The 12411-nt window shown below is 40.9% G+C and overlaps 1 protein-coding gene across 2 annotated transcripts in view; it reads right to left on the bottom strand.

Annotated features, from left to right (window-relative positions):
* Positions 1-1872: 1872 nt before the first annotated feature.
* Positions 1873-12411, bottom strand: part of nup50 (nucleoporin 50) — a 66733-nt gene continuing 56194 nt past the window's right edge. For both annotated transcript variants that reach the window (XM_043709228.1, XM_043709227.1), the window contains exons 7-8: positions 10071-10189; positions 1873-3175 (exon numbers count right to left, since the gene is read on the bottom strand). In XM_043709228.1, the coding sequence (XP_043565163.1) occupies positions 2964-3175; positions 10071-10189 (331 nt within the window). In that variant the 3' untranslated portion in view covers positions 1873-2963. The remainder of the gene's footprint in view (positions 3176-10070; positions 10190-12411) is intronic.

Raw genomic sequence — 12411 nt, 5'->3', positions numbered from 1 at the left:
ATGTTTACTGGATGAATTTCAAGTGGGGAGAGGCAGCCTTAGGAGGATCAGTTGAGCATGTACTCTTTGGAATATACAAAGAGACGACCTTACAGAAACATGCAAGAGTCTTAGGGAACCTCACAGGGTAGATGGCGAAAAATATGTTTCTCCTTGTGGGGAAGTCCAGAACCAAACAGCTTAATCTTAATAAGGGAGTGCACATTTAAAGGAGATGACAAATCCCTTCAAGGCTAGGTCATTAAGTGTATTCAAAGTTGGAAGATTTTTAATCATCAAGGGTGGGTGGGGGGGAAAAAGACAAGACTGTAAAATTGAGGATTATCAATCAAATCAGTCATGATCTCACCGAATGATAGAGCAGATGCAAATGGATGATTAGCCTACTCGTCCTATATCTTCTGGTCAATAATCAGTGATAGGGTGTAGGTTTTTTTTAAAACCGATTAAAATGAAGGCATTTTCTAGACTCATATTTAACATATTTGTGACTCATTTCATGACCATTTGATGAGGTACACAACACAGGATGGTCTAGTCCTTTCACAGAAAACAAAATTGTAAATTGTTCATGATTAATCAACAAAACTATACAAAACACTGGCTCAGCTTCAAATCAAAGTATGGCATCCAATCTTGGACACCATACTTTAGGAAGGGCGTTTCAGATGTTCAGAGAAGTGGCAGAAAATGATTACAAGATAGAATCCAAGGATGAGGCACTTCAGTTACAAGAATATTTTGGAAATAAAAAGTGATTGCTCTACTTAGAGAAGGCAAAATTGAACGGAGACTTTAATATAAGGTGTTCAATGTTGTAAAGGATCTGGACAGAGTAGTAAGAAAGAAACTGTTCCCATTGGCGGAGTATAGAGTACAGGAATTGGGAGGTCATGTTGCGGTTGTACAGGACATTGGTTAGGCAACTTTTGGAATATTGCATGCAATTCTGGTCTCCCTCCTATTGGAAGGATGTTGGGAAACTTGAAAGGGTTCAGAAAAGACTTACAAGGATGATGCCAGGGTTGGAGGATTTGAACTATAGGAAGAGGTTGAATAGGCTGGGTCTGTTGGCCCTGAAGCATCGGAGGTGGAGGGGTGACCTTATAGAGATTTATAAAATCATGAAAGGCATGGACAGGACAAATAGACAAAGTCTTTTTCCAGGGGTGGGGGAGTCCAGAACTAGAGGGCATAAGAAAGGTCTGTTTCCGTGCTGTACATCTCTAGGACTCTATGGTGGAACTGTTAAGCACCAGAGGTCAGAAGTGCAAAGTGCAAGAGAACCAGGAATAACAGAGGGAACAAACTGAATGATCTATCCCGTGCTTTAACCATTCTATGATTATAAAGTAAAAAAGCTAAAACTTTGACGAGAGTACATAATTCAAGAATTACTTAAATCTAAGGCAACTGCTTAAATCCACATTGCTGATAAGAAGGGTTCCCACGATCAACAACGTGAATCAAACAGCTCTATGATCAGTACTGTGGCTCCATGTCCAGCTCTAAACTTTGACATTTAGGATTTAAGATACATAGCTCAGTAACTAACTTATACACTGTGTATTCATAGTCAAATACTGCTCAAGGTAAAGCCAAAACCTCAAATTACTCCAAGTTCAGTTATTAGATTAGATTAATATTTGCCTACTTGTTATTGGCTTTAAAGTTAACACCAATTAAGATGAATACAGGCCACGTTCATATTTTAAAATTCAAATCTGAAACATGTAACTCAAAAGATCTTCAAACCCAGCAATTTTAAATAACCTTCAGAACCACATTGCAAGACACATGTAAATGAAGACGTAAAAATAAAATTACATTAAGTTCCATTAAAATAGATACATCTAATGACCAGAAGAGGAATTTGAGAAAACGTGATTTTACTTAATGAAATACAGTATACATGGATAAAATAAGCAAAGCTGACCAGAGCAAATTAAGTAATGCCATTGTTTGAGGGAGATTACATTGCATAACATTATCAGTGCATTAGCAGAAACCAAATTCAAGTTATGATGTAGATTTGCACATTATGTGGCAACATTTTTTGAAGTGAAACTATATAGAAGATGCTAAGTACAGAAAAAAGCTCAACAAATCAGTAGATGCAATGTAATTTTTTATTACAATTTTAATGACATGAAATGAATATGTGGCTTACACGTAGCTAAAATGGACAGCACAAGAGACCTTGGAAGAAATGACAAAAGATCCAACTTTGTGTTTTTTAAAAACCACAATCTGGTTATGTTTTATTCTGTTCACTGGTCATTTCCTTTTTTCCTCCCTCGAGGAGCCTTTTTAATCCAGATCGATTTTTTTTGGCTGATTTGGTTTGCTTGATTTCCACCCTTTATTGCTCATTTTAGTTTCCAAGTTCTCCCGAGTTCTATGTATTCTACCACATCTGGTACAAGTCTCATTTTCTCACTTTGTGAAAAATACTCTCAATTGGCTTTTGAGGGGTTAAGTGAGGTAGGAGTTTAAAACAAAAAAGAGAATTTCTAACATACTACAATCATTGGAACAGCCTCAAACATCACTGCTGCATGTAGCCCCATACAGGAATCTGGAAAACTGTTTAGCAAGACTGAATGTTAGCAGACGTAAGTCGTAAAATTTCTGATCTCCATGTTCACATGTAAATTCTTTCATGACCAGGATTGAAAGGTGAAAGAATATGCTGGCCCCATTTAATCAAACTTTAGGTATAAAATAGAGTTAACAATGTTGTTAAGAATATCAAATTAGGTGACAACCATATGCAGAAAGCAACTTCAGTACATAGACAAAAAAGGACAATGCCTAGCCATATCCAAATTAGGATGAATGTAATGAAGTGCAATCTGCCTAACCAACACTTTCACCCAATCACTAATTTTATTAAAAGAAAAGAAAACGACCCTAGCAGCAACTTGGCAAAAACTCTTTATAAACACTAAATTAAGCCAGAATTACACTTGATGTGCAAGTTTTTTCTCAGTTATAATTTTGTGGAGCTCATCTGCATCTTCAGTGGTTTTCACACGAATCAAAATGGGAACAGGAGTGTCAGGATTCTTCTCATCAATGGGAGGGTTGGGAATGCAAACAATAAGGATATTGTTCTTTCCTGTCCTTGTACAAGGCAGTGACGGATGAAGCATAATGTTCAGTAAAATATTTCCTGATCAACAGAAAAAATGTCAAGGTATTAAATTATAGAACTTTACTACTCCTTTCTCATTTTTAAAAAATATTCCCTACAGTGTGGAAACAGGCCCATCGGCCCAACAAGTCCACACCGACCCTCCCAAGAGTAACCCACTCAGACCCATTTCCCTCTGACTAATGCACCTAACACTATGAGCAATTTAGCATGGCCAATTCACCTGACCTGCACATCTTTGGACTTTGGGAGGAAACCGAAGCACCTGGAGGAAACCCACGCAGACACTGGGAGAATGTGCAAACTCCACACAGGCACCTGAGGCTGGAGGAGAAAGTGCGGTCTGCAGATGCTGGAGATCAAAGTTGAAACTTTATTGCTGGAACAGCACAGCAGGTCAGGCAGCATCCAGGGAACAGGAGATTCGACGTTTCGGGCACAGGCCCTTCTTCAGGAATGAGCAGAGAGTGTTCAGCAGGAGAAGATAAAAGGTAGGGAGGAGGGACTTGGAGGAGGGGCGTTGGAAATGTGATAGGTGGAAAGAGGTCAAGGTGAGGGTGATAGAAAGGAGTAGGATGGAGGCGGAGAGGTCAACAAGAAGACTGCAGGTCAGGAAGGCGACGTGGTCGACGGTGCCCTCCACCGCATCTCCTCCACTTCCAACTCCCCTCCTCCAAGTCCCTCCTCCCTACCTTTTATCTTCTCCTGCTGAACACTCTCTGCTCATTCCTGAAGAAGGGCCTGTGCCCGAAACGTCGAATCTCCTGTTCCCTGGATGCTGCCTGACCTGCTGTGCTGTTCCAGCAATAAAGTTTCAACTTTGATATCCAAATGAATCCAACAAGAACTGGACCAAGCATATGTGGTACTCATAATCTTCTTCATCCTAAGTATACGCATGATTTTACTACAACTGCTAAGTATTTCATCAGTAATATTTTCAGCAACATAACACAAAACATCGCAGATAAGAAAAACTGCAGCATATTAACATGCCAAATTTCCCCTAAAGTAAATGCATTAAAATTCCATCAAATTTGACAATATTGTTATGTATTTGGCTTTAAGGGGTTAACACGTAGGGGGTTCCATACAACAGCCAAGCAGGGTGAGATCAATAGTTGTGATGTTGAGAAGATATGCTCTTCTTCATTAGGGTAAATAAAACCACAGAAAGTAGACAAAATCAAACACAAAATATTGCTGAGGAAAGGAGTGAACAAAGACAGAAATGGGAACTATTTAAATGTAAATCTATGATTCGCTCCAGTAATAATATCTAACAATATTCAATATCTAGGATCATACCAAAAGAGTACTTTGAAGTATTAAAGGGATTTTCTGCTATCTAGTGATCTCTGAGGCATGAAGTTTCCCTTTCTTGATATGTGCAAGATCAAGACAAACACTAGGCATACAGTAACAGTGATATCACCGCAGGGAGTTGGCAGCCAATTACACTGAAGTATTGTAGTTGCGGAAGATGGATTGTTCCACATACCCTACGAAGAGGCAGGCATAGCTGGGGCCCATGCGGGTGCCCATGGCTACTCCTTTTGTTTGGAGAAAGTGGGAGGATTGGAAAGAAAAGTTGTTCAGGGTGAGGACCAGTTCGGTCAGTCGAAGGAGGGTGTCGGTGGAAGGGTACTGGGTGGTACGGCGGGAAAGGAAGAAGCGGAGTGCTTTGAGTCCTTCGTGATGGGGGATGGAGGATCAAATCTGGGTCTCTGGCGCTGAGGCAGCAGTGCTAACTACTGAGCCACCATGCTGCTGAACCACTCCTGCAAATCAGTTTTTTCTTTTTAAAAATGTGTACCTACTTCCCTTTTAAAAAGTAGTTACAGATTCTACCATTACTGCTTGATAGGCCAGTCCTTGGCTTGATAAATTCAGATACCATTTCAGAGGCTAAGTCAGCAAGACTGAAGTCAAATTGTATCCCAGCCAGAAACAACCATAGGTCATCAGATTTGTACATGTACTATTGGTTGAATATCTATGATTGTGTGATTTTTGAGAAGATTTGTAGCTTAGGTTGAGGTTTGCTCGTTGAGCTGGTAGGTTTGTTCTCAGAAGTTTTATCACCATGCTAGGTAACATCAGTGAGCCTCCAGTGAAGCGCTAGTGTTCTGTCCCACTTTCTATTTGCGTGTCTTGGTCTGTTAAGGTGGGTGGCATCATTTTTGGTTCTTTTTGTCAGAGGTTGGTAAGTGGGGTCCAAATTGGTGTGTTTATGGATGGAATTCCGGTTTGAATGCCAGGCCTCTAGGAATTCCCCTGTGCATCTCGGTATAGCCTGTGCTGAATGGATTGGTTGTCAGAGTTGAAGTGGCATCCTTCTTCGTCTGTGTATAAGGATACTACTGATTGTGGGTCATGTGAGGTCAACGTTTTCATGCAGAGGATGGTACGTGTATGGAATAAGCTGCCAGAGGAAGTGTTGGAGGAGAGTACAACTGCAACATTTAAAAGGAATCTGGATGGGTATATGAATAGGAAGGGTTGGGAGGGATATAGGCCGGGTGCTGGCAGGTGGGACTAGATTGGGATATCTGGTCGCCATGGACGTGTTAGATTGAAGGATCTGTTTCTGTGCTGTACATCTCTATGACTGTCTTTTGATGGCTAGTTCGTGCTCATGTATTCTGGTGGCTAGTTTTCTGCCTGTCAGTCCAATGTAGTGTTTGTTGCAGTCCTTGCAGGGTATTTTGTAAATGACATTTGTTTTGCTGGTTGTTAGTACAGGATCCTTTAGGTTCATCAGTAGCTGTTTCAGTCTGTTGGTAGGTTTGTGCACTACCATGATGCCAAGGGGTCGGAGTAGTCTGGTAATCATCTCAGAGATGACTTTGACGTGTGGTAGTGTGGCTACAGTTTCTGAGCATGTTGTGTCTACATGTTTGGATTTGTTGTTTAAGAATCAGCTGACTGTTTATTGGGTACCAGCTGTTCTTGAATACATCGTGTAAGTATTTTTCTTCAGCTGCTCTTAGTTCCTGGGTGCTGCAGTGTGTTGGAGCCTTTTTAAATAATGTCCTGATGCAGCTCAGTTTGTGGGTGTTGGGATGATTGCTTCTGTAGTTAAGTATCTGGTCTTTATGTGTTGATTTCCTGTAGGCACTGGTCTGTAGTTCTCCATTAACTGTTCATTCCACTGTGACACCGAGGAAGGGGAGTCTGCTGTTGTTCTCCTCTTGTGAAATTTATTTCAGTAAGGATGTTGATGTTGTAGGTTTCCTCTAATTTGTTCCATTTTGTGACGACAAAACATGTCAGCCATGAAGTAGACCCAAAGTTTGTGTTAGATCATGGGGAGGGCAGTTTGTTCGAGTCTCTGCATTACTGCTTCTGCTAGGAAGCCCAATACTGGTGATCCTATGGGCGTTATGTTGATTTGTTTGTAGTTCTTGTCATTGAATGTGAAGTGGGTAGTGAGGCACAAGTCTACGAGATTGAGCATGTTGTCCTTGCTGATGATGAAGTTGATGCTGTCTGGTGTTGGTGTCCTTGGTTTGTATAGTAGTACGTTCAGTGTTTCTTTGGCCAGGCTGATGTTAATTGATGTGAATACAGCTGTTACATCAAAAGAGACCATTATTTCTTCCTCTTCTATCTTGGTGTCTTTGACGATGTTCAGGAATTCTTGGGTGGAGTGGACAGAGTGGCATGAGTCTTCTACTAGGTACTTCAGTGGAGTTCCTTTGCTAGTCTGTATGTCGGTGTGCCAAGGAGTGAGACTCCTGAATTGTGTACCTTAGGTAATCCATAGAAGTAGGGTGTGTTAGATCCAACTGGTTTCATTTTTTGGAGATCTGTTTAGTTAGTTTTGCCGATTTATGAAATTTCTTCAATTGAGCTGTTTTACTAGTTGTGGAGTCAGGTGGAATGCTACCTTTGGTAGGTGTCAGTATCTGCGAGCAGTGAGCTTGTCTTTTCAATTGTGTTCTGTTTAAGATGATGGTCATACACTTTGTAACCTACCTGCAGATAATGTTCCTGTCTTATCTGTGTCCTCCTCTGGCTTTCCTTTCCTGTGTATTGAAGGACTCAAAAAAAATAAACATTGTAATTCTACCTGCAGACAAAGGGTGCATGACCACCATCCTAAACAGAACACAATACAGTGAAAAGTCAAACTCACTGCTGTTTGCAGATACCCACAGATCTCCAAACAAAATAAAAAGAAACCTGATGGATCCAACACACATCACTTCTACGGATTACCTAAGGTACACAAATCAGGTGCCCCTCCTCAGACCCATAGTCTCACTCCCTGGCACACAGACATACAGACTAGCAAAGGAACTCCACTGAAAACTGAAATACCTAGAAGACTCATGCAACTCCATCCACTCCACCCAAGAATTCTTGAACAAAAACATAGAGGAAGAAATAATGGTCTCTTTTGACATAACAGCCATATTCACATCAATTAACATCAGCCTGGCCAAAGAAACACTGAACGCACTACTCTACAAACCAAAGGACACAAACACCAGACAGCACCAACTTCATCAGCAGGACATGCTCAAGCTAGTAGACTTGTGCCTCGCTACCCAATTCATCTTCAATGACAACACCTACAAACAAAATCAATGCAACAGCCATAGGATCACCAATATCAGGCTTCTTAGCAAAAGCAGTAATGCAGAGACTTGAACAAACTGCCCTTTCCACGATCCAACCCAAACTTTGGGTCCACCATGTGGATGACACCTACATCATCCTCCTCCTTACTGGCATAAGTTTCACAAACAAACAAAAAAAGAGAACAACAACAGACTCCCCTTCCTAGGTGTCACAGTGGAACAAACAGTTAAATGAGGAAGTACAGACCAGCGTCTACAGGATGGCAACACATACTTAACTACAGAAGCAATCATCCCAACACCCACAGAGCTGCATCAGGACATTTATTTAAAATGGGCCACAACACACTGCAGCACCCAGAAATTATGAGCGGCAGAAGAAAAATAACTATGCAGTGTATTCAAGAACAATGGGTACCTGATAAACACAGTCCTCTGTTTTTTAAGCAACAAACCCAAACAAGTAGAGACAACATGCCCAGAAACTGTAGCCACACTACCATACAGAGACATCTTGGAGATGACTACCAGACTACTTCGATCCCTTGGCATCATGTTAGTGCCCAAACCTACCAACAGACTGAAACAGCTACTGATGAACCTAAAAGGATCCTGTACCAATAACCAGCAAAACAAATGTCATTTACAAAATACCATGCAAGGACTGTAACAAACACTACGTCGGACAGACAGGCAGAAAACTAGCCACCAGAATACACGAGCACCAACTCGCCACCAAAAGACATGAACCACTATCACTAGCATCCTTACATATAAATGATGAATGACACCATAAATCCATCCTAGGACTGGCTAAATAGTGACACGCACGGGAATTCCTAGAGGCCTGGCATTCAATTGGAACTCCAATCAATAAACACAACGATTTACCAACCTCAGAAAAAAAAGAGCAGGAAATTATATCACCCCACCTGCCCCCCCCTCTTAAAATTCCAAGACGCATAAACAGAAAGTGGGACAGAATATCAGCGGTTCACCAGAGGCTCAATGATGATGTTACCTAGCACGGTGGCGAAACGTCCAAAAACAAACCTACAACCTGTCCATAATTTTCTTTGAAACCTCAAACTCAAATATCTAATTCTCCACTGGACAACACACTGGATTCTGAATTTTTCATTCTAATAGCTAATAGAAAGTTGTACAAATAAAAATGTTGGCCATTGTATGAAAAAAAAATTAAACAATGCATTTATTGATGGAACATCTCATAAGCAATGACCTCATTTTAAATTAGCACCTGCATTTTCTCTCTTCCTTGCTTCTGGCTCAAATGTTTAAGTACTCAGATCACTGAAGGCTCAATGCAAGACTGACATGTGCATCAGGATACTGTGGAAGCTCTGCTTTGCTGACCTATGTGGAAATTGCCTGGGAAGTTTAAACTTTTAATTAATGACCCCACTGCCATTGCTTATCTTCTGCAAACATCAGAAGGAATTGGAATTGTAGATGTCAGACAGTGTAATTACCCAAATAGTTCCCGAGAAAAATATTCAAACTGAAAACCTAGTCTAATCCTGGGTAACGCCAGAACAAAGTTCCTCTCTGCCAGTCTTCCTCCTCGTCCCCGATACAGCTATTCCTTACACCCGAACTGGACCTGACCACTTGCCTCGCCCACCCACAATACCACATTAACTATTTGCTCAATCATCCAATAACATGCAAACAGAATCTTTAAACTTGCTATGCAACAGCTAACACCATAGAATGTCCTGTCTTCCCCAAAGTTTCCCCTTTTTGGCTCCACAGAGAAAGCCAGCTTTTCAGTTTGTATCTGAAATTACCACACCTGTAAATCTCTTCTGCCTTCTCAAAATTCCTCCCCAAAATGTCATTTACCAAACTGGATGGAATACCGTAGTTGCACCTAATTAGACATTTTCAGGATGACCATTCTATTCCAATCTGTATTTAAATACCTTTAGCATGAAGTTCAAGATTCTGTATGTTTTTTGCTTGCTCTGTCGATATGACCTGCCACCTTCAACAGATTATGAACATGAAACCTAGATCACTCTGACCCCGCATATTCTTTAGTTTGTACAGACTTTCCATGTTGCTTCTTCCAAAATAAATATAATCCATATTAAAAGGCGCCACTGCTACTTGCCTACCCTGTTCTGCTAGCCTAAATAACCGGCTGCAGTCAATTGGACTCAATCCCACTGATCGCTTTACTCTAGAGAGTACTCACCACTTTTAAAGTCAGTTATTAGTCCTTTCAATAAAGTACAGCAGCAATATAACCTATTTGTTACATTAAAGATGATGTGAAATATACATGTTAATCTACTTACCAAGATTTGTATCTGCTCGCACCAACAACTGGATCTTTTGATCTGTCACAGGTTTCAAATGGATTGTACCAATTCCCTTTTCCTTGAAATCCCCATCTTTCTTGTAGAACAGTTTACACCTGCATAAAAAAGTTAAAAATATAATTGTAAACTTATACTAAAAAAAAATCTTGCACAGAATAGCAATTCCACTTGTCATTGACCCAATTCTACATTTATTAACCTGCAACAGAATTGGCTTCTACAAGGAGCTGTATTTCTAATAATTGAGATGTATGCAGACAGCTCAAGAGGAAAATCGGTCCAACAGGTAAATTAAAGAACTGAGTGCAAAGTCAACAAGAACTATCCTGAGGGATAGCATATGAAAAACTAGTCTCTTAGCCTTTCAGAAGCCAGTTTTGAAGAAAAATTCAGAGGTCCTGAAAGTAAAGGACCTCAGAGAACACGGCAGTCAGTACAGCATCAAGAGAATCATACTTAGCCAGTCTCTGGGTGTAGGTCTCAATTGTAGGAACAGGAGGTCATTCAGTCCCTCAAACCTGTTCCATCATTCAATGAGATCTGTTGCCTCATTCCATATACTTGCCTTTGGCCCAATCTTTTAATAACTTTGATGAAGAATGTATCATAATTTAAAAAGTAACTGTTCCAGCATCTCCTGTCATTTGTGGAAGACAATTCAAAGCACGCGGTGTGTGTAAAAGTGCTTCCGAACATCACTCCCAATTGGTCTGGTCTTAACTCTCAGACTATGCTCAAGTGCTAGAACCCCCAACCTGGGAAATAATTTCCCTTTACCATTTCGGTCTTTTCCTGTTAACATTCTGAAGACGATGATCAGATCACTCCTATTTTGTGTAAATATCTCATATCTGGACCTCGGGGGTTATAATAACATTCCTGTAATCTTACATTGTCCTCCCTCCAAGGCCAGTATATCCTTGTTTTGTATAATTGCAGCATAACTTCTGCACCCTTGTTCCCCAGTCCTCTAGATATAAAGGCCAGCATTCCAGTAGCTTTCTTGATTATTTTCCATACCTGTTCGTGACATTTTAAAAAAAAGTCGATGTACCTGAAGCCTCCCCATCATGAACTTCATACCATTTAGGAAGTACCCTGAGCTGTTTTTCTTGGTCAAAAATGGATAACCCCTCACTCGCTTATGGAGCCGAGGAAGCACATGGAGATACTTTAAAAATCCAGATGGCTATGGGATTAGTCACATCAATATGGTTCTCAACAAGAGCAATTCACCTCATGTCATTTTGCTTTTGCACTATACAATAATGATCCAATTCTCTTTTGCATGCCAGGATCAGAAGGGCCTTCACCATACTTAAAGCAATGCATTCTGATCATAACCACGTCTGGTCTATAAAAGGTACTTCTCACAACAGCACTGTTCCTTTTACCATTACCTTAAATCTGTACCGTATTTATTGATCCTTTCACTAAGGCAAACATTTTCTCCTCCTTTATTCTACTGCCTCATAACTTTGAATATCTATCAAATTTCTTCTCAACTTTACCATCTCCAAGGTAAAAAGGCCCAGCTTTTCTAGTTTCTCCACATAACTCACATGGAATGATTCTCCTGTATCTTTTCTGCACTCTCAAAAATGCCTTTACATCTTTCCTAAACTGCCCAGAACTGGAACCAATGCTCCAGTTGAGTCCAAACCAGTATAATCAAAAAATCCTTTCCCTAGTTGTCTGTGCCCCTTTGTATGAAGCTCAGGACCTCTTGTGCTTTTTGCAAACACTGTCTCAATCTGTCCTGCCGCTTTTAATTAGTGAACATAGGGCCCCTATACTTTTGTTTTTACTTCTTTTGGTAGCGTATCTTTTAAGAAACAAAATTGTCTCTACACCTTCCTACCATCATTTCACACTGTCTGACAAACTTAGTCTGCCAATTGTTTGACTATTCCACCAAATTGCTCAACTTTTATGAATTTTAAGTAGCATCCTGCTCACAATCACAAAACTTCTAAATGCAACTTTGAAAACTGTACCCCCTGTAAACCACAGCCCAGATTATTAATACACATAGGCCCTTGAACCCCGCCCCTCCAACCGCCACCAGGACAGAACCCCACTGGTCCTCACCTACCACCCCACTAACCTCCATGTACAGCGCATCATCCGTCGTCATTTCCGCCACCTCCAAACGGACCCCACCACCAAGGATATATTTCCCTCCCCTCCCCTATCAGCATTCCGTAAAGACCACTCCCTCCGTGACTCCCTCGTCAGATCCACACCCCCCACCAACCCAACCTCCACTCCCGGCACCCTCCCCTGCAACCGCAGGAGGTGCAAGACTCGCGCCCAC

Source organism: Chiloscyllium plagiosum, chromosome 19 (genome assembly GCF_004010195.1).
Source record: "Chiloscyllium plagiosum isolate BGI_BamShark_2017 chromosome 19, ASM401019v2, whole genome shotgun sequence".
Lineage (NCBI taxonomy): Eukaryota > Metazoa > Chordata > Chondrichthyes > Orectolobiformes > Hemiscylliidae > Chiloscyllium > Chiloscyllium plagiosum.
The sequence above is the reverse complement of the archived record's forward strand: the minus strand, read 5'-3'. Positions and strand labels throughout refer to the sequence as shown.